This window comes from Anolis carolinensis, chromosome 2 (genome assembly GCF_035594765.1).
Source record: "Anolis carolinensis isolate JA03-04 chromosome 2, rAnoCar3.1.pri, whole genome shotgun sequence".
NCBI lineage: Eukaryota > Metazoa > Chordata > Lepidosauria > Squamata > Dactyloidae > Anolis > Anolis carolinensis.
The window spans coordinates 112,206,601-112,229,797 of NC_085842.1; the positions used below are offsets into that span (position 1 = coordinate 112,206,601).

At 41.2% G+C, this 23,197-nt stretch overlaps 1 protein-coding gene and 1 long non-coding RNA gene across 4 annotated transcripts in view; one reads left to right on the forward strand and one right to left on the reverse strand.

The window, feature by feature from the left end:
- The window catches only part of sh3rf2 (SH3 domain containing ring finger 2), a 102,804-nt gene that overhangs the window by 42,610 nt on the left and 36,997 nt on the right, over window positions 1-23,197 (forward strand). For both annotated transcript variants that reach the window (XM_008115817.3, XM_008115818.3), the window contains exons 4-5: window positions 6,531-6,626; window positions 11,031-11,330. In XM_008115817.3, the coding sequence (XP_008114024.1) occupies window positions 6,531-6,626; window positions 11,031-11,330 (396 nt within the window). The remainder of the gene's footprint in view (window positions 1-6,530; window positions 6,627-11,030; window positions 11,331-23,197) is intronic.
- Window positions 3,021-23,197, reverse strand: part of LOC134296187 (uncharacterized) — a 64,177-nt gene continuing 44,000 nt past the window's right edge. The window contains exons 4-6 of one of the 2 annotated variants that reach the window (XR_010002767.1): window positions 14,325-14,422; window positions 5,713-5,765; window positions 3,021-3,253 (exon numbers count right to left, since the gene is read on the reverse strand). This is a non-coding gene — a long non-coding RNA (uncharacterized LOC134296187). The remainder of the gene's footprint in view (window positions 3,254-5,712; window positions 5,766-14,324; window positions 14,423-23,197) is intronic. The other variant, XR_010002768.1, reaches the window with a different exon arrangement.

Sequence of the window (23,197 nt, forward strand, 5' to 3'; positions counted from 1 at the left end):
CTTTTCAACATATACAACCTGATGACATGAACAAGATCTTAGGAGAAATGAAGGTGGCCACCTGGTCTCTATATCATTGCCCCTCCTGGTTGATTAAACAAACCAGATAGGACTAGCAGAGTGGGTGAAGGTGCTGGTCAATGCCTCCTTGTCCCAAGTTTCAATGCCTATTAACCTCAAGGAAGGAGCCCCCGGTGGAGTAGTGGGTTAAAGCCTTGTAACTTGAAGGTTGGGTTGCTGACCTGAAGGCTGCCAGGTTCGAATCCCGCCCGGGGAGAGCACGGATGAGCTCCCTCTATCAGCTCCAGCTCCATGCGGGGACATGAGAGAAGCCTCCTACAAGGATGGTAAAAACATCAAAACATCCGGGCGTCCCCTGGGCAACGTCCTTGCAGACGGCCAATTCTCTCACACCAGAAGCGACTCAGGTTGCTCCTGAAACAGAAAAAAAAAAAAACCTCAAGGAGGCTGTAGTAAGAAACCGGCACTGAATCTCACTCAATTGGACAACTACCGGCCAGTTTCAAATCTCCCTTTCTTGGGCAAGGTTCTGGAGAAGGTGGTGGCCTCTCAGCTCCAAAGTTTCTTGGAAGAAACCAATTATCTGGATCCATATCAATCTGGTTTCAGGCCTAGTTATGGAAGAGAGACAGCATTGGTCATCTTGGTAGATGACCTATGAAGACAGCTAGACAGAGGGAGTTTGTCCTTGTTGGTTCTCTTGGACGTCTCAGCAGCGTTCAATACCATTGACTGTGGTATCCTTCTGGTCTGTCTCTCCAGGATGGGGCTAGGAGGCACTGTTCTACAGTGGCTCTGCTCCTTCCTGGAGAAGGTGGTGCTGGGGGACTCCTGTTCAACCTCCTGGCCTGTAGCCTATGGGGTCCCTTGGGGTACTATTCTGTCCCCCATGCTGCTTAATGTCTACATGAAACCACTGGGAGAGATCATCTGGAGTTTTGGAATTCAGTGTCACATATATACAGATGACACCCAACTCTATTACTCCTGTCCACCAAAAGACAAGGATGCCGTTTTGTTCCTGAACCAGTGCCTGTCATCAATAATGGACTGGATGTAGGCTAACAAATTGACACTAAATCCTGACAAGACAGAGGTGCTCCTGATCATCAGTCATAAGGCTGATCAAGGTATAGGGATTCAACATGTTACACTCTCACTGAAGACACAGGTATGCAGCTTGGAGGTGATCCTGACTTCATCACTGACTCTGGAGGACCAGGTGTGGGTGGTGGCCAGGAGTGCCTTTGTACAACTAAAGCTTGTGTGCCAGCTGCACCCACATCTTGAGTCTCCATGGTAAACCAAACCCTAGTTACATCCCTTCTAGATTATTGCAACATGCTCTACATGGAACTGCCCTTGATTCATAAGCTTCAGCTGGTGCAAAGATCAGCAGCCAGATTACTAACTGGGACTCTGTACAGGGAGAGAACCACTCCCATGTTATGGCAGCTCCACTGGCTACCAGTCTGTTTCCGATGAAATTCAAAGTGCTGGTTATTACCTTTAAAACCCTAAACAATTCGGGCCCAGACTATCTGGTTGACTGCATCTCCGCATCCAAGCCTGCCCGGCCGCTGTGATCAGTGGATGAGGCCCTGCTCTCGGTTCCACCCCCATCCCAAGTACAGCGGGTGGGAACAAGAGAAAGGGCCTTCTTCATGGTCATCTCCCACCTCTGGAAAGCCCTCCCTAAGGAAATTAAAGCAGCCCCCTCCTTGCTCTGTTTAAAAAAAACCTAAAGATCTTCTTGTGCTCACTAGCATATAGAGAGGAGGATATATGAAACATGGTGTTTTTTACTGGGATAATTGTTTTATTGCTTTGTTATTGTTATTTGTTTGTTTTATCGGGCTAGGCCCCATGTAAGCCGCCCCGAGTCCCTTTGGGGAGATGGGGCGGGGTATAAAAATAAAGTTATTATTATTATTATTATTATTATTATTATTATTATTATTATTATTATTATTCGGCAAAAACAAAATGAAATGAAATATGGAAATGGCTGTTACGCTGGCTTTTAAATTTTAATGCTTTATAAAACTTTTTATTAATGTCAATTTTTAAGTCTGGTTTTTAACTGGTTTATTAGTTAAAATATAATTTTTAGTTGTGTGATGTCTAACACATACATCCAGGTAGCCAGCATTCTAGGTAGGGGATTCTGGCATTTGTGAGCCAAAAATTAACTTTCCCAAGCTCTGTCTTTGAAATGATTTTGGATTTGATGCACTGACCTGGGAAATAAGTATTTGTGCATCAGAAAGACTAAGTCAAACCAGTTGCTATAGTATTGGTGAACTGTAGATAGCTAGCACTTCTACCACTTGCAAAATTTGTAGTCTTGTTTAGTCAAGTAAGGTTTAGATACATTTTTATATTTGTAATAAATAATTATACATCCTGAACATGAGCATCCATTATTTGTCCTGAAACACTACTGTTTCTAGAATTGCTTTTAACACTCTTTGTTGCCATTGATATAGGTATCTGTTTAAAAGCTTTCATGTAGGGATTTAAGAGAGACAAAGAGGCATGCTAGCTCAGCAGAGGCAACCAGTTCACCCTCTGAAGCACTCTGCAAATATCCCTCTGGATATTTTCCATTTTTTCAATTCTTCATGCAAAGCATAATTAATAGGGCTACCATGTGTTCTTCCCAAGCATATGCCCTTCAGCATCCAAAGGATGACAGAGGCACACTTTGCATGGGAAATGAGCAATGGCTTCCTTGGTTAATAATCAACCAGCCTCATATTGCAGGTATGTGCCGGTGGTGTAGTGTATCCAATTGAACTATCAGGCCAGACTACACTTAGGCAGGCTGTTGCCGCACAGCATTGAGATTAGGTTTTGTTTGGAGGAGGGCTGCAGGCAGACGAGATCTGATATCCAACCACCACTTGTTATCTCAGTCTGGGATGAGGAGTAAAACAGCTGCAAGTGCTAGTTTTCACTGCAACATCTGCTGCTGTTCATTTTGACAGTATCAGCTCTCCTAAAAGTAGCTTTCCACATCGCTGCAAACAAGACAGGAGGTATATGAGAGGGACAATTTTTCTTGGTTGAGGCAGACCTTGCCTTTTTATTTTTTTTCATGCCATCTGCTTTTGTTTTTTTTTTCCTTCTGTTTTATTTGCTTTTTCTTTTTTTAAATTCCCTTTTTCGCATCTGTTTCAGTGGTTACTCATTCTGTTTCTTTGCTGCTGGAGACAGCTCATCTTCAGTTCTGCAGCACAATTAGGATAAGAGAAACAGTAATCATTTCAGTGAGAAGATAGGATTATATTATGATATATTATATTTATAACACAAAATTAGCTCTGTGGGTTTTGAATGGAGAAATCCAACTATTTCCACATAGACTTTCTAGAAAACACAAAACTGAAGAGTCACAAGATGCATCCAACAGAATTCACTAAGGCAGGATCCTTCAATTGTTAGCTTTGTGAGCTGCCTAACCTGCTGAATGGTAGCAATGTATAATTCTGTTCTTCTTTTCCAAATGCTATACATGTGACTAGTCTTCCTACAATTGAGTCCAAGAACAGGTTTGTGAAGATGACAGCTATTTCCTGACTGTGGCTATAAAAGCATTTCCAAACATCTTCACAAAACAAAAACCAAACAAAATGCTGTTTTCCACCCAATATGTACACTATGGGTAGAAATCATGTAGTCCTTCAGAGGTTGTTAAACAGACCAATAGGAAGCCATATAAAACAAACACATATACTATGTAATCCTATTAGGCACCTGCTCCTTCAAGGGAGTGCAAATATATCCAGGGCAAGTAGGTAAAGGTAAAGGTTTTTCCCTGGTATTAAAGCCAGTCGTGTCCGACTCTGGGGGTTGGTGCTCATCTCCATTTCTAAACCGAAGAAAACTTTTAAGAAAATTTACCAGATGGTGCAACGTACCATCTCTACAATAATCTATCCTAGACTCTGCAATACTCTAGACCACTGATTCCCAAAGTGGGCGCTACCGCCCCCTGGTGGGAGCTGCAGCGATCCAGGGGGGCGGTGATGGCACCTATTAGGACATGGGGGCAGGGCCAGGGGAGGGGTGGGGCCTCTTCCCAAGTGCCGGAGACAGGACTGAGCCCCTGAGGCGCCTGTTAGGACACAGGGGGTGGAGCTAGAGGAGTGGGCATGGCATCTTCCCAAGAACCCGAGACAGGGCTGAGCCTCTATACCTCTCCTGAGAAGCCTTTTAGAACTAAAGGGCAGGTCTAGGGGCAAGGCCTCTTCCCAAGAGCCTCTGTATACCTCCCCTGAGGCACTTGTTAGAACACAGGGGTGGGGTATAGGAGCCCCGCCCCCTCTAGTCCCACCCCGTGTCCTGGCAAGTGTCGCAGGACAGGGATGGAAGCTCAGTCCTGCCTCAGAGCTTGTAATCCCGCCCATCCTGGTCCTGACTGCCCATTTGTGGCCCCACCCACCTCCCCCTCCCAGCCCTGCATCTTGGACTAGGGGAGAGGCTCAGCCCCGCCCTCTTGAGCAGGAGCCATGCCCACCCTCTAAGCCATGCCCCCCTTTCCAGGGGGCGCTGAGTAATATTTTTTCTGGAAATGGGATAGTAGGCCAAATAAGTTTGGGAACCACTGCTCTAGACTCTATAATACCTCTACAAGTCTCTGGCAAATTTATCACAACAGGTAGCTCAGCATTTATAATCCTGTCATCTCTGAATCTGACTCCAATAGGATTTTCATATCACAGAAAAGCTCTTTCGGATGGTATTCTGAAGATAGAATAGAGGAGGCATAGTAAGTTCTCTTTGCTTCCTTCACCTCTGAGACCACCTTGACCAGTTCAGGCAAAAAGGATGCTGGACAGCATAGTAAGTGATACGTAAGCAAAAGTCCTTATTCTGTTTCTTTGCCCCACGCAAGATATAAATCCTCACTCAAAGCTAGAATGATGGGCTCCCTTGTAAGAGTGATAGAATCTTTATAGATCAGCCATGGGCAAATTCTGGCCCACCAGGTGTTTTGAACTTCAACTCCCAGAAATCCCCGCCAAATGGGCTCAAGACTAACCTTAAAAACTGTGACATAAACACAAAGAACTGGGAAGCCTTAGCCGTCAAGCATTCTAATTGGAGGCCAGCTGTTACCAACAGTGCTGTGGTATTCAAAGAGGCACAAATAGAGGATGATAAAGGGGAAGGTAAGTGAAACCAAGCCTTGTCGGGACTGCCTTCCATCTGGAAATCGGTGCCCTCACTGTGAAATAACATGCAGATACAGAATAGGTATCTACAGTTACCTATGGACCCACCACCAAGGCCCTACACTTGGTAGGCAATCATATTTGGCCACGAGTGATAGCCTATGATGATGATAGATTATAGTAGCATCTCCCCCCAGTCCCCCAGTCTGGGCTACCCAGGTAGACAAAACTAGAACAAACTGATACCACCAAGCCCATCCATCCTGGCCTCTGTAATACATACCAGATCAACCTGCTTACCCTCAGCTAGGTCTTGGGTGCTGGTTGTTTAATTACAGACTAAACAAAAAATGGAGATTGGGTGTCCATGTGCTCATTGATCGTATACCTTTATTTTTTAAAAAACGTGCAAGCTACCAATACGCACATAGAGACCAGTCTCCTTTTTCTGCTGATTCACAACATATGCTTTTCAGAATCTATTCTTGCTCCTGTATTATTATAGACTGACCTGGTTTAGCAGCACCAGCAGAGCAGAGGGCAGGATGACAAAGCAAACTGGAACTTGAGAGATAGAAGACTGATCAAAACACAGGATAGATTTCAAATATCTATCCCATATTTCTATTACTCAGCCTATCCAATACACATCCCTCTGCCTAAGGTCACATGTACATGTAGGGACAAACAAACTCAACAATATATATATATAAAATGAAGCAAAATGTCAATGCAGCAGGTCAGACACAATACTCAGTTGTCACATGGGTGATCCCAGTTTTTTCTCCAACAATCTCTGTCTTTCACCCAGGGATTTCGAGTTGGACCACACAGAGCCAACCCCACCCTCACTGTGGGAGGCACTATGTTACCAGAGTGGCCTCTCACCCATGGTTTGTTGTCCATTCTTTATCCCAAAAGGGGTGGTGCCCTTGCTTCTGTATCTTCCCAAAGTGTGACCCAATATAGGATCAGTTTTGTGCCTATCAATACAGTGAATGTAATTATAAAACTGCGTTGGGTGCTGGTGATCTGCTGAGAAACTCAACAGCTACTAAGGTAACTTTCCTAGTTCAAAGATTTGCTCCCTATGAAAATGAAGGGGAAATGTAATTAATTAAAAGTGAACAGAAAAAATGAGCTGGTGCCTTATTAGATTTATTAATATCATAGTATACTGCATTCCCTCCTATATTAGTGATGTAAGCATAGTTCATATCTCAAGGTAAGCATAGTTCATTTCTCAGTATAGTACAGAGACAAACTTATCTGTTATCTCTCACGTACAGGCAAGTGAATTGAAAATCCTACATGATTATTATCTTTCAGGGAGACATAATCACTGTAATCAGTCGAGTGGATGAGAACTGGGCAGAGGGCAAAATAGGTGACAGAACTGGAATTTTCCCTATCTTGTTTGTGGAGGTAAGAACAATGCCTTGAATATACTGAAAGGAATGGCTGTCAATATTTAAATATTTGCAATATATGGTCTCGTGGATGATCTTCTTAACCATGGTTCTGCAGCACAAATGCACTGGAAGGAGCAATCCACTCTGCTTATTGACGTTAAGAACACAAAGCATTGAACATGTTACTTTTTGCATAAGAGTATAATTCTTCACAAACTTTCCTCTTGGAGGGAATAGCAAGTATTTTAATCATTTTCTCCCTGCTGCAAGAAAATCTTCAATTTTTTAATGTATTCGCAATTCAGGGCTAGTTTGGTGGAAATTTCACAGGTAACTGTTTTGCAAGGAACACAGGATTCTCTGTGTGGGAAGCAGCCTTTTCAAAGTAATACTTCTGTGTAGAAATTTATGTGCAGACAATGCAGTTTTCTGTGGTAAACAATCACATGAAAGTTTTTCTTAGGGTACTCAGTGAGCTGCTATGATTCTTACTAGTATAGCATTTTTCTCAGTACTTGAAAAGTGCGTTTTTTAACCATTTAATGAATGATTTTTTCCCCATTCTTATTGGACCATACCTACTATACTTCCCTGGCCAAGAAGACCACTTAGAATCCAGCTATTATTACACCAAATGAAAATGAGTTTTCCCTTGCTCTGCTTTGCAACTTTCCACACTGAGTTATAAATACTGCAGGAAATATTAAAGCTGCTGTATTTGTCAAGAGGCAATGAAATAATTCTCTTTTTGGATCAACTAAAAACACTGAATGCACAGAAGCGCGGGGGGGGGGGGAATTGTACAGCATGCCAAAAATTTTAGTCCATTTTTGAGCCAAGGAGAACAAGCAGTGAAAAGGATATTTATGGGGCTGTAAACTGCTTTGATCCAGGTTATCTGAAAGACCATATCTCTTTCTATGAACCGGGTAGACATCTACGATTAACTGGGGAGGGTCTTCTCTCTATCTCATCACCTACTCAAGTGTGTTTGGTGGAAACACAGGAGAGAGCCTTTTTGGTGGCTGCTCCGAGACTGTGGAACTGCATCCCAAGAGAGACCAGGATGGCCCCATCCCTGCTGACCTTTCGCAAGCAGGTCAAGACCTTCTTCTGCCAGCAGGCTTTTGAGGAGGGGAGAGGAAGGGCATGCTGCTGGGGAAGTTGTGGGTGGGATTCTGAGGGGATTGTGAGTTTTTAATATAGTTGTAATAGTACAGTAGAGTCTCGCTTATCCAACATTCTGGATTATCCTACGCATTTTTGTAGTCAATGTTTTCAATACATTGTGATATTTTGGTGCCAAATTCGTAAATACAGTAATTACTACATAACCTTACTGCATATTGAACTACTTTTTCTGTCAAATTTGTTGTATAACATGATGTTTTGGTGATTAATTTGTAAAATCATAACCTATTTTGATTTGTAATAGGCTTTTCCTTAATCCCTCCTTATTATCCAACATATTTGCTTATCCAACATTCTGCCAGCCCATTTATGTTGGATAAGTGAGACTCTACTGTACTTGTAATTTTTAATTTTAGCCTTAAATTCACACGGTGCTATTTTATTTTTATTTTATTTTTTATTTTTTTTGGTATTTGCTTTGTTTTAAACTGTGACCAGATTGTTTGCTAGTTAACTGCCTTGAGTCTTCATGGGGAGAAAGGCAGGACATAAATAAAGTATTTAACAACAACCACAACAAATTTCATTTCTTACCTGCCTCTCCTTACTGCTCGAGGCATGATACAACATGGCAAAAACACATATACAAAAACACATAGCACAAAGATTAAAACATACCAATCAAATGCAAATTTAAAAGCACAGTTTCAAATTGACTAAGTATGCCTGCTGGAAGAGATAGATCTTTGTTTGTGTCTTGAATTTTGACAGTTCAATTAGTTGTTGGATCTCTTTTGGCAGGTCATTCCACAGCATCATATCAGTTGATGAAAGGGTTCTCTGGGGGATTGTGGTCAGTTGGATTCTGACCGGTTGAAGTGAACACCCCCCAAGGACACCAATGTCCAGAGTAGGGGAGCATCAGGGAAGAATCTGGCTATGTCCCTACAGCCAGGCTCAACACTGATCATGGCATCCTCTAGGACAGGGGTCCCCAAACTAAGGCCCGGGGGCCAGATGCGGCCCTCCGAGGTCATTTACCTGGCCCCCGCCCTCAGTTTTATAATATAATATATTGTATATACATATAATATTGATAAGACTATTATAATGTAATACAATATAACACTAATTATAATACCATATAATAATATTAATTATATATTCTATATTACATATAATACTAATAATATTACAGTATAGTGGTATAGTTCAATATAGTAATATATAATGCTAATATTGTGGTATGCTAATAATATAATATATTGTATGTACGTATAATTTGTAAGCCATTCTGAGTCCCCTTTGGGGTGAGAAGGGTGTGATACAAATGTAGTACATAAATGCAGTAAATAAATAATAAATAAATAAATAAATTTTAGACTTAGGCTCGCCCAAAGTCTGAAATGACTTGAAGGCACACAACAACAACAACAACAACAACCCTAATTAACTTGACTATTTCATTGGCCAGAAGCAGAACCACACTTCCCATTGAAATCTTGATAAATGTATGTTGGTAAAATTGTTTTTATTTTTAAATATTGTATTGTTCTTTCGTTGTTGTTGTTGTTGTTGTTGTTTTTGCACTACAAATAAGACATATCCAGTGTGCATCGGAATTTGATTGTGTTTTTTTTTCAAATGATAATCCGGCCCCTCAATAGTCAGAAGGATTGTGGACCGGCCCTCGGCTTAAAAAGTTTGAGGACCCCTGCTCTAGGACAGCTGGAAAAACCACAGGATATTTGGGAATAGCATTCTTCTACATTTGTGCTGCCTTCTCTTCTCCAGCTATTAAAGGCCTGAGGGGTTGTTTGGCAGGAGAGAAGTGAGTACTAGAGGTGGTTAGGTCATTGTGTGAGAGAAATATGACATTCCTCCCTGCACAATGACCAAAAAGTTCCAATAGGCAAGTGCGGCTTTCACTGTATTCCTTCATCAGTCACTAACAGGAAGTCTGGCTTATCAGATGGGCGTCCATCTCCACGTTTGCTTTGTCCCATTTTAGCAATTTGCTTTTAAAAGGCTGAAACAAAATGTGTATTGTTTGTATTCCTTTCCCCTAACACATCAATTCTGCACACTTTTACATGTATGCATTTTTCTATAGTATAGTGATTTTATAAACACTCTGTATTTTTTGAGCACCTCTGCTAAGAGGTCATGCTGAGAATTTCCTAATGTACTGCACCCCAGGGCAACAAATACGATTGCAGAATTAAATGTAATGCCTGGACATTTGGTAGATTTAAAGCATACAATTCTCCATCAAATGTCAACGTACTGAATATCTCAATGATTATTATCAATATAATACTACACAGCAGGTTCCTAGGCCATTTGGATGTTAAGATTAGCAGCTATGATAGAAATGGAGCACTCATTTGAAATGTTAAGATCTGAATCTCTCATTGGTCATAGTCATCTAGTCACACATAACAATTAGTTTATCTTGACTTGGGTGCGCAGCTTCATTTGCATCAAAATATCTGTCAATCGAGGCTCAAAAAGTCCTGGAAAAGGAGGTGGGAGCATACATCGAGATAGTCTCTGTGTTCTCAGTGTATTTGCTTTTACCATATGGGAGTGTTGTCACCCAATTATCTCTATAATATCCAGGTTATTATTTCTACCACTGTATGAACTCTTGCCCTCAGGAATATCATCTCCCTCCCTCACATTCTTGTTTTGGACTATTAAAATCCCATAGCCACTCAGAATGGTAGTCCAAAAACAGCATCAACATGCTCTGGGGAGTCTTGGAAAATCACAATGTAATAGACTTTTTCAATTTACCCAATCAAACTTATGCTACCTACCTCCTCTTTGTGCACCTAAAGACTTGTTAGGATGTTAACTTATAGCCCTTTCACACTATACAATTATAGTACTATGTTCCATTTTAATTGTGATTGTTACATCCTATAGACTTCTGGGGTTCATCTTTAGAGGCATTAAAGGAGCTCTCTGGCTTATGACTGTTTCTCTCTAACCTGAAAATCACAGAATTCCATGGGATTTACCATGGCTGACAAAATGACAATTGAATAATAGTGGTATAACTGTTTATTCTGGAAAAATCCCAGTAAGAACAAATCTGCAATACACCCATAAAACAAAACTTCCTGATGGAACACTTTGGTGCTTTGTAATTATATAGTGTGTTAAAACCCCAAAATATCAAACTCAGCAACCTCTGGAGTTTGTCTGGATTGGAAGGGGACTAGAGTGCTTGAGATACTATGGTAACATAATCTCATCATCCTTTTTAAAAATCTTCCAGCCAAATACAACAGCACGGCAGCTCCTACAGAAGAGTTACCAATCCTCCCAGCTGAAATGTGCCTCTCCTTTACGAAAATCCCTGCCCAGAGCCAAAGGCATGGAATCCGAATCAAGAAGAAAACACGTGAAGCAATTCTCTATCACAAGTGCCTTAAATACACTCAACAGGATGGTCCATTCTCCCACAAGACGACAGAGCCTGGATATCAGCTCTCCCGTGCTGATCAGTTCTAGCAACCCTTCAGTGGCTACCCAGAACTATGAGAAAATAGAATTCCCTTACAGCACGCCTGTTCAGGTAAAACTCACATTCTGTTTTCCCCCCTTTTGGCATTGCTTTTATGGCAGACACTGGGGGCATTGAACAAACAATAAGCTTCAGAGCAGGGCTTTGTATGGATATATTTTTGCTTGGCAGGCAGCAACTTGAAAAGCCAACCTTATCTGCCACAGAACCATTCTTCTAGAAAGGATTATTGCTGATATGTAAACATTTTTCTCTTTTGCAGTTGAAAAATGTTGTGCTGTAAAAGCTGCTGTGGCAAACTTACTGGGATGCCTCAAATCAGGATAAAAATATTTGTTTATCCCTCATAGAATTTTTTTATGCTTGTTTTTATTGATAAAAAGTGCCCTTTCCAACTTAAGCATTTGAAGCAGTGAACCAAAGGGACACCAATTCAGTGTCACACATTAAAACTAAAAGAAAGTCAAGACTGGATATAAAAACATAGCAGATACTAACAGAGGGGGGAAATAAAAGAGCTTCGGCTATTAGTGAAATGTATAGACAGGTATCATTCAGGAGAAGAGTTCCAGAAGACTTTACTAAATAAAAGATATTCTGTAGTCCAAAACTCAGGGCCCTTCCACACAGCTATATAATCCAGAACATCAAGGCAGAAAATCCCACAATATCTGCTTTGAACTGTTATCTGTGTCTACATTGCTATATATTGCAGTTCAAAGCAGAAACTGTAGGATTTTATTCAGCTGTGTGGAAGGGGCCTCAGTCTCACTTGATAATTGAAGAAAGAGGTGGGAATAGGTTGTTACTCTCAAGAAAGCATGGCCAATACTTAAGAATGCTGGAAGCTGCAATCAGTGCAAGATTTAGGACAAATGAGTCACTGTGCTAATTCAATTATGGGGCCCCTTACATACATGAGCCCTGAGAGAGGTTGGCTCAGTAGGCCTACACTGTCTGCTCAGTGGCACAATCCCATAGACTAGTATCACTCACTATCAGCTCTATCATTATGTCTGGAATCACTCTGAAACATAACGCCTTCAAATTTGGAATTGCACTACATAAGCAAAATCCATCGTAAAAAAAAATGGAAGATGGGCCCCTTGGGAAAAGAGGCCCCATACTTAAGCACACCTAAACCCAATAGTAAATCTGACACTGGATGCAGTCCAACAGTAAGAAGGCTGTATGATTTCCATCCTAAATGCACAGGCAAAAACATGTCTATGTTGTATCTGATATGCCAGTGAATAAAGACCTTATCACATTGAGAAATTTCCCAGTTGTAGGACACTTCAGCCTCTTTTCAAGCATGGAAAGCTCATCGCATGAGTTAAACCAGTTCTGACAGTCATGCATAACCCTCCATGGCTGAAAAGAGGCAGAAGTGTCCTGAAAGGAGGGAACTCTGGCAATCAACCTTATCACATTGAGGAATTTCCCCCTGGTAGGACACCTCAGCCTCTTTTCAAGCATGGACAGGCACGGAGCTCATCACATGTTCCAGAGTTGAAAAGAGGTTGAAATGTCCTGAAAGGGGGGAACTGTGAACATGTGCCAGCAATTGTGTTCTGAGCTCCTACCTCTTATCACACTTTACTCACATAATTACAAATGAAAAACAGGTGTGATGGGAACCATCAAAGTTTCCCATCCTTTTTCAATGCCCAACCATCAGCAGTCTCTTGTATCCTCTGGGGTTCAATGCAGGCCAATAGGATATCATGGAAAGCAATGGTTTTAACCTGGATCACTGCCTCTTTTATCCTCTGGGATTTGATGCAAGTCAGCAGGATCCCATGGAAAGGAATGGTTTTAACCTAGATCACTGTCTCTTATACCTTCTGGAGTTTGGTGCAGAACTATTTTTCCCATGGGAAGATGAGGTAAGGGGCTTTGGTCAGGGCAAGGAATCTCTTGGGTTTTGGATATTGTTTTTTCTCCTGATTAAAAACAAAAAAAGTAATGCTGACCTTGTGATGAATGTAAGACGAATGTATTGCCTGCTCTCAAGTTTCCTCGTGTGAGTGTGATGGGGAGGCAGAACTCATAACAGGACTGTTGACGATATAAGAGGGGCGATTGTCTACACTAAAAAGACAGTCAACCATGCTTTCCCCTCTCAATGTGATGAGGTTGTAATAGTATCCAAGTGTGTACATGCTGTCTGTTATACCCTTCAAGATATGTTCCTGAAAGTAGTCACCAGAAGATTCCTCAACTTCTTCTGTACATTGTACCGTTGTCTTGGCTGGAACAATTTGCAAAGTCAGTTTACTAGCGACCAGAACATTATTTTCTTGTCTTGAATCCATTTGGATATTAGGACACCAGAATATCCTTTTTGCTACTTAATTGCCAGTGCCACTATATTAATAATCATCTTTGTACGTAATTCTCAATATATATAAGGGATGGAGTGCTGGCTGTGAAACCCCTAGTCACCTCTTCAGGGAATGATGGTTCCTAGATTCAATTTTCCAAACAACTGATTGGCTCAGTCAGAGTAAACGTCACATATTGGGGAAGGGAACATGTGGACTTCCAGATGTAGTTTGACTGTAACCACATCAGCCCAGAGGTCACAGTGACATAGTAGGAGCTAGAGTCCAACATCATCTCCAGAGTTAAAGATTCCTCATTATTGTACAAGGAGATGCATGACAGGAGCCATCAATGAAAAGACTTAATGCTACATTGATGCCATTGAATATAATGTGCAAGGATAGTATTCAACAAAATTTTTAGCACTTTCTACCTGAAACAGATGCTCAGGAACGACATCTTTTTGTTGAGTTTCCTTTCTTGGACATCTGTAAATAAAATGCTACATAGGTTGCAACAGCCCTCCCCAATCTCATGTCCAAGTTGTAAAAGGGTGAATCATATGGCTTCAAGAGTGTCTAAGTGTTTGTTTTGCCTAAGTGAGCCATTTGAATTTGTTTCAACTCTGCAAGATTTCCATGAACCATTGAAATCAATAATATTTAAGGAGTTGGAGTCCTGTAGAACTTGATCATCCTGTTATCATCCTTCACTTACCTCAGCATGAAGGTTAGCTGACTAAGAGCAGAAGCATTAACCAACACAAGGATCTAGTTTTTCTTCTGTATCAGTGCTGAGTTTGCTTCTTTAAAACACTAGGCAAAGAAATAATAAAGATCAAAGGCTCCACTTAAGACAGATGTGTCAGACAAAGCAGGGGAGGGGCAGGAGATAAAACACTAACTTTAACAATGCTGACAAAGCAACATACCATTTTAAAAGTGAAAGTTTTTTATTTTGCATTTTTCTGCTTGTACTGAAATTGAACTTTTTATTTCATGAGTCACTCAACCCATCAGTGATTTGTGAATGAAGGGCTTAAATTAAGGGCTTCATACATTACGTATCTATTTGTTATTTTGACTAGACTAAGAAAAATAAATGGGGAAAGGTTAAAACTTAGTGAAATTAAGATAGTCTATACAAGAGATCTATTTGCATAGCTTCCAACTATCTCCATTTGACAGGAACAGTCCTTATTCCCCAAAGGAATAAGGAGCATTAATCTAACTTCTAGGCAGAAACTAGTTGCAGAAAGACTGGAGGGTGAGTCCCGATACCATAATGACTGGGAGGAAAGGCACAATTAAAGTAAAATGAAATCTTAGAAACTGTAGCAAGCAACTACTGCTCTAATAGATGAGCTGGAGATTTACACCTGGCCTTTTCTCTTGCTTAAAGCTGAGTCCACCAAAACGGGAAAATTTGCACCTTATCTCCTGCCTGGAACTGGTCTATGCAAACTAGACACTCAATGTTGGGTTCTGAAATCAGGCATCCCTACTCTCTAGTAACTGCAAACATGCAATCATACTTTGGCCTCTGGCAAATCCGATGATGATGGTAATGGTGGCGATGCTTGTTGTTGCAGCTGCTGCTGCTGCTGCTGGCCAAAATCCCATTAGGTATTTATATACATGCACACAAATATCCTAGTTACAGTGGCATGCAGTGAATCCTATCTAATCCCTCCATACTCCACTTTCTGGGCAGCAACCACTATGATCATCAGTGGTCTATACCCTTGCTGCTCAGACTAACAATCCCTTCTCCTCCTAAGTATAATCTCTGTTGCAATAAACAGAAGCAGGACCCATGTCACAATACCACTTTGCAATTGAGATGGCTCTTGCAAGGGCAGTGATACTGTCAGCCAGCTGCTTCCTAATCAATAGGGAAACAGATCCTATCGATCATAGCAGCTGTTGCTAAATAAGGGAACTTTCATGGTCCCTATGTATCTCCTTAACTATGGACTATATAGACATTGTGATTACAAAACAGTGAGTATGTCATTCTAGGTTAGGGGTTCTCAAACCTTTTCAGCCACAGATTTTTTTGAGCCCCAAGAAATGTTATTATATTACATTATATATGATATTATATACGATATATTAGGCATGGGAAAACGTTTTGACACATTGTTTTAAAATTTGACAGATGGGCTGGTTCAGTGGCAGGTTGATGGAGAATGTTTGCGTGAACTAATTGAAAAAAACATGAACTGATTAAAAAACATGAACAAGTTCCTATGCACACTGCATATGTCTCATTTGTAGTGCAAAAAAGGAAGAAAGAGTAATACAATATTAAAAATGAAGAACAATTTTGACTAACATAAATGTAACAGTATTTCAGTGGAAGACCCCAGAGGCTATCTAGTCCAACCCCCTTCTGCCATGCAGGAAAAGTACAATCAAAGCACCTCCAACAGATGGTCACCCAGCCTTATTAATAATAATAATAATAATAATAATAATAATAATAATAATAATAATAACAACAACAACAACAACAACAGGAGCAATACCAGGGGCCACCCAGTCCGAACCCTTTCTGCCATGCAGGAAAAACAATCAAAGCACCCCCAACAGATTACCATCCAGCCTTTGCAGTAATAATAATAGTAATAGGAGCAGCTACAGGATCCATCTGTTGGCAAGGAAAAAAGTCTTTTTGGGGCAACGGAGGTGGGGAGGGGGAGAAGAGCAGGAAAGAGGATGAAAGCTTGGAGGGGGCAGGAACCACGGAGCCCCTTAGAATATTTCACGGAGCCCCAAAGGCTTCACGGAGCACACTTAGAGAACCACTGCTCTAGGTTTAGCATTCATAATTGCCCAGAAGAAATCTGACCATTATTGGCATCATTATCATCATAATCATGTTGTTGTTTATTCACTCAGTTGCTTCCAACTCTTTGTGACCTCATGGACCAGCTCACGCCAGAGCTCTCTGTCAGCTGTTGCCACCCCCAGCTCCTTCAAGGTCAAGTCAGTCACTTCAAGGATACCATCCATCCTTTTTGACCTTGGTCAGCTCCTCTTCATTTTTCCTTCCATTTTCCCCAGCATCATAATCTTCTCCAAGTTTTCCTGTCTTCTCATTATGTGGCCAAAGAACTTCATCTTTGCCTCTAATATCGTTCTCTCCAGTGAGCAGCCTGGCATTATTTCCTGGAGGATGGACTGGCTGGATCTTCTTGCAATCCAAGGCATTCTCAAAAATTTCCTCCCAACACCACAGTTCAGAAATATCTATCTTCCTTCACTCAGCCTTCTTTATGGTCCAGCTCTCGCATCATAGGTTCCTATGGGAAATACCATTGCTTTAACTATGTGGACCTTCGTTGCCAGTGTGATGTCTCTACTCTTCACTATTTTATCGAGGTTGGTCATTGCTCTCCTCCCAAGAGTAAACGTCTTTTTTCCTGGCTGCAGTCTGTGTCTGCAGTGATCTTTGAGCCTTGAAATACAAAGTCTGTCACTGTCTCCACATTTTATCCTTCTATTGGCCAGTTATCAATTGGTCTGGTCAGTCATAGTCATCATTATACTTTATACATAAAATTACATATAATGGTTTGACTTTTAAACATCACAATTAAAAATGCAGAATAAAATATAATATTTGACATAAATGCAATTTAACTGGTACTAAAACTCATATGCTTGTACTTTAGGTGTTGCTTTTATTAAATAAAGAACTAAGAAGTAAGATAATTATTGGGACAGGGTAAACTTTAGATTTTCTTTCTAGTTTTCTGTTTTGGTAGTGGTTTGAACATTGGAATATTGTGCCTCTGGAGATCAGGGTCCCCCCTCATCCATGGAAACTCACTGGGTGACTTTAAACAAGTCACATTCCCTAGGCTCAAAGAGAGGTAAAGTCAAAGCCTCTGAACAAGCCTTACCAAGAAAACTCTGGGGCAGGTTTGCCTCAGGGATATTGTAAATCAGAAATGACCTGAAGGCACATTACAATAACAGGTTTCTGCATTTCTACCTAGACTTATTTCAAATCCATTCCAGAGGCTAAGTGGCTGAAATGTACAGTGCAGAAAGCATGTGTTTTTGCCTCAGAAGTATAACAGGATTGTATTGTGTGGAAATGCATTCTGGTTATGCTTGGAAGAATTTTGGTCATTGTTTTCTTTCACTACTAATATTAGAAGTAGGTCACAGTGGTTAGCCAATTATAGAAAAGCCTCTCTTTTTGTTATGCTACCAGCAGCAAAGCTTCATCTTCTCAAGCAATTCAGATCATTGGGTTGCTGTGAGTTTTCCAGGCTATATGGCCATGTTCTGGAACATGACCATACCGCCCGGAAAACTCACAGCAACCCAGTGTTCTGGCCATGAAAGCCTTCGACAACACAATTTAGATCATGTTCAATTTTTTCGCAAAACTTCACTGGGTTAATAGATGACTAGAGGAAAAATCAACTATTCCCAAAAGAGACATACAAGTTGCAGCAAGTCACAATCTGGTTTACACTTCACTAGTTTGGTTTAGAGCTGAATTTATGTATTATTCCTCACCAGTACAATACAAGTGCTTGCACAGTGGGAGGAAAGAAATTGAGTATTATTTTTAGCTGTTATGGATGATGTTGATGATGATGAAGAGGAGGAGGAATAATTTAAAATATTATAACTCAACAAAGCAAATTATTGAGTCTGGTGAAATAAAACATAAGAAAAGACAGGAGCAGATAAAAATGAATGCATTTGCTCAGATTCCAGCAGTGATTCACATCTCCATGAGGAGGAAGTTCTAAGGTGTGAAATTTCCATAGAAAAAGATCTATCCATAGGACTTGATCATACAAACCTGCTATTCCACTACAGCTATGTTATTGTTGATAGTAGATCCATAACATGTTGAGCACCATCTCTCTTTAGAAGCACAATCATGATAATGGTCTGTGAATCATACATCAGCGCACACACATGATAATACCTTCCTGCATTACTGGTATGATAACCATTTTTAAAATGGGACATATTATTGTTGTTGTTGTTGTTTAACACAATTGCACAATTTTAATATTAAAAATAAAAAAGCCAAAATACATATTTAAAAGAAAACAGCCATCTTCAGGATTGCAAGTTGGAGTGAAGAGATAAAGAGAATCTCATCTCCTGACATCATTTATCGCTGGCATACTTGCACAAAAGTTGAAGTAGATTATGCTCTAAAGTAGATGATGGGAATGTTTCTGGATCAGAAGCTACTGGTGGGTTTTATTCATCAATAGCTAGGGATGGGAGAATCATGGGGGCAAGGCTAAGCAGCATGGGATGCATATGGTGTTGTGTGATACTGTGGTCATGGTGATGGTCCACCTGTAGTGCCATTTTGCCTAACTTGTTTGGAAATGGTTTTAGGATCTTTCAGCCTAAAGCTGATCTTAATGCTTGGGATTTGTTCGCTCATCAATGTGAAGTTATTTCAAACTATTTGGGGGTTTAAGGCCAATGCCATCATCTCAAATTGTGCATGGATATTATCATATTTACCTGAGTCTAAATTGAACCTCTTTTGGCTAAATTACATTGCCAAATTGAGGTATGCATTCATTTGATTCTATGTCAGAATGGTGCATATAAACCCACCTGTGCGAAAAGGCCTGGAGGAACCCAGATAGAGAGTCAGAGGGGAAAGAAGCTGTTCCTGGTAGCAGCTTCAGGGCTCTGTGATGCCTGAAGGAGGAATCCCCAGCTGGCAGCCCAGTCATTCCTGCCACATAGCCCAGACATGGTGCAGGGCTTTCAGGCCTCTCTGGCCCAAGGAGCAGGAAGTGTTGCCCTCGCTGCCTCCCTCTGGCCATGCATATTGCTTCCCATGTGCTTTTGGGGTCTTTTGCCTCCCACATCCCCAGAGGCTCAGTCCTGCACAGTTCATGAGGCTTTCAAAACTGGGGGAAGGGGTTGAAGACTCATGAATGAAGTCAGTTGGGAACCACACAAGGGTGGCAAATTCACCAGCTTTGATGTGACAGAGGAATGTAGCTTCCCAACTGGCCTCATTCATGCTATCTGCCACGTTATACCTGTATCATTGGACCGCAAATCCTTATTTTAAAATATACACCTTCAAAATTGAGTTGCACATACAGTTGATGGCACATTATAAATATAGTAAATACGGTCATAGGCAGCTAATGTAACAAATATGGAAGTGAAGTAATTTTGTCTGCCGAAGCATTCTCTTGTAGTATTGGGACTGTTTTCCAGGAACATAGACCATATCACAACAGTCCAATCTGGGAAACTTTCAAATGGAACAATTATATCTTTAACTGCTTTGGCTGCAACCTGTGGATTCTTGGGTTTTGTAGTTTGGTCAGAGACACCAGAGGAGATTCCTGATTGATAATCAAAAAGCCCCACACAATCATGGACATCCACTGGATGACCTTAGGTGAATCACATATTCTCAGGCCCAGAAACCCCCATGACAGTTTGCCTTGGGGTCACTATAAATTGGAGACAACTTGAAGGCACACAACAACAAGGACAGGAAACTACAAGTCCCAGGGGAAGAGAGGAGTCACAAACCACATGTGCCACTTGACCTACCCTGCAGGTCTCTGCTCCTTTTCCTCTTCCTGCATGTCACATGCATCTGTTTCACCCAGGCACAGAATGGAGGTACTAAGTGAAACAGAAACAGTCAACAAAGAGGAATAGAATATGGAACCAACCTGTCGCATCAGCGACATCACTTACACTGAAGATCTGGCTCCCTTTTCCTCTTCTTGAGTTCCACGTGTTTCTGTTTCCACTGGAACCTCTCTTACTTTTCCTGGGCAAAGCAGACACTCACAGCACACAGAAAGAGGAAGATTAGTCAGATGTGCGGGTATGTAAAATGACACACAGAGACAGGTCCTTCTTTTTCTGCATGCTGTGAGTGTCTGTTTCACACAGGCAAAGGAAGGGAGGTACCATGCTAAGCAGAAACATGCCCAACTCCTAAACAGCTCCCTGTGGACTGGGCTGCCATGTGAATGGTAGCAACTCCATTTTCAGGAGCTGGGTTTGGCACAAGCAATGATCACTTGTCTCCTCACAGTTCCTGAGGAAGGGGCTGCCATTTGAATTTTCACATGGCTACTTGATCTTTGGGAGCCAAACATGGCATGGGCAGCAATCTCTCACTGCCCGAGGAGGGGCTGCCATATGAATGTTCACAGATTAGCCTCAACTTTGGTAGGCAGGGGTGAATAATTAAAACCATGAGGATGAAACCAGCAAAAGTGTTGGAATGACTGGATAATCATAAGATTAAAACTATATATTAGTCCTTTTCTTAAACTGAATCCATGGAAATATAACAGACTAGAATTGACAATTTTACTGCACACAACGCCTATATAGGAAAATCCACAACTGTATCAGACAGAATATAGGAAAGGAATGTTTGGGATAATGAAAAGAAAACATAGCAAAGTGTTAGTAGCCAGACTGTTGATGATGATACTACTGGTCTCTCACAACTGGCATATGCAGCATGAAAATGCATTTCACAAAAGTCAGTAATTATATAGCAAGCCATGCATATTTACTATGTTAGCTGTGGTTAGCATTTTTTGCTCATTTAGATAATTCATCATAATTAAAGATATATTTACTTATTTCAGCAGTTTAGAACATTAGTGAGGAACCTGTATTGCCCTGCAGGTGCTGCTGGACTCCAGTTCTACCAACTTGGAGACCTGGCCAGCACACAGAATAATGGAAGGGTTTATTAATTAACCTTTGAAGAACTCAAGTTCCCCACCTCTTTTGCAGAAGAAAGTGGAAGGGTGGTGGAAGAAGACAATACTTAAGTTACTACAGGGTCACTTCTGGGTATGCAGACAGAAAATGCAGTAATAATCATAGTAGTTCAAGCACATTCATACAATTTTTTTTTAAAAAAAAAAAAAACAGCAGCGGGTCTTTTCTAAAGGCCAGCCTCCTGCAGTACATAGCCATTCTACCTGAATGTGCCTTCTCAGGGATAAAGAAAAAAAATAAATGAATGCAGGTCCTGCCTTTCCACCTACATAATTCTCAGTTGGATACCATTGCCCTTTCCTAGCAGATCCATTTGAAAGGCCTTGTTATTTCTTCTGTGCCTGGATGAAAGAGCTCTAGGCACCAATTAGCCCAGATATAATACAAAGGAAATTAATGGTAGCTGATTCTTTTTAGCAATGCATTTGTGGGTTGGGATAGCGTGAGGCACTAATGTTAAAAAGAAAGCAGATCAAGGAGCAGAGTTCAGATGGTAACTTGAATTTGGAGTGGATTATAAAATTCTGGGTGAGTTGTAAATTAGAACCTCAGACCTAGCAAGGGTTGCCAGTGATTTTCTGGCAGGGCTCTTGAGCTTTTAACATAAATCTGCATAAAGTTCAATAAGCAAGGTCCTATGTAAGAAAGAGCTTCAACTAATAAACATCTGCATTTCCTGTCAATCTTAAATATACAAGAGTTCTGCCAGGAAAAGGCCGTAAGAGGAAGAAGAAACCTCTAATGCTTCTACATCATAGATATGCAACTTGACAGGAAAGCTTGGAAAAGATCACGATGCTGGGAAAAATGGAAGGAAAAAGGAAGAGAGGCCGACCAAGGGCAAGATGGATGGATGGTATCCTTGAAGTGACTGGCTTGACCTTGAAGGAACTGGGGGTGGTGACGGCCGACAGGGAGCCCTGGCGTGGACTGGTCCATGAGGTCACGAAGAGTCGGAGACGACTAAACGACTGAGCAGCAGCAGCAGATCAGTGGTTCTCAACCTATGGATCCCCAGGTGTTTTGGCCCACAACTCCCAGAAATTCCAGCCAGTTTACCATCTGTGATGATTTTTGGGAGTTGAAGGCCAAAACATCTGGGGACCCACTGGTTGAGAACCACTGCTCTAGATATTATTGGACTGAAACTTCCACCAATCCTATTTCGTGAAGTGGTGGTGAGGTATAATGAGCATTGCAATCCAGCAACATCCAGAAACTGCCTGACCCTGTTCTGATTGCTTGCTCATAATTCCAGCTGCCTGAGAGATAAATGAGGAAGCTCACCTCCTGGAGGCACCCAAGAGGTGTTTGGCCTTCAATGCATTCCTAAGATTGGGGTGTGGACCAAGTAAATTGTTTTCTGTCCTTGGATGAACAGGGAACTGCCAGTTTTCCCAACAGCATAGCCTGAGACTGACCATGTTGGTGCCAGCTTCGTGGAATGGGCTCTTTTGAAAGGTTGGTTTTTTACTTTAATAATCAGCTGTTGAGTTGATAAACCAAAACTTTGCTTTTGATTTTTAAAAGGGTGTGGTGATGTAGAAGCTGCTTCTGCCAATGTTTCGGCAGGGGGAGGGATTGTACAGTCAGAAATGGTTTCAAGTTAAAGGAGGAAATCAATTTCAAAGTTTTGGTATAGCTTTGAGTGAAAATGTACCTGGAATCTCTTTAGATAGCACTCTTCATTTCCCCTACTTTTGGTTTTGGATGGTGGAAATAGGGTGAAAACTGGAAAGGAATTTAAGCAGGTATTGCTTGCCATGCAGTCAGTACTGAAATTTCCTCCTCTGTGTGTTTATGCTT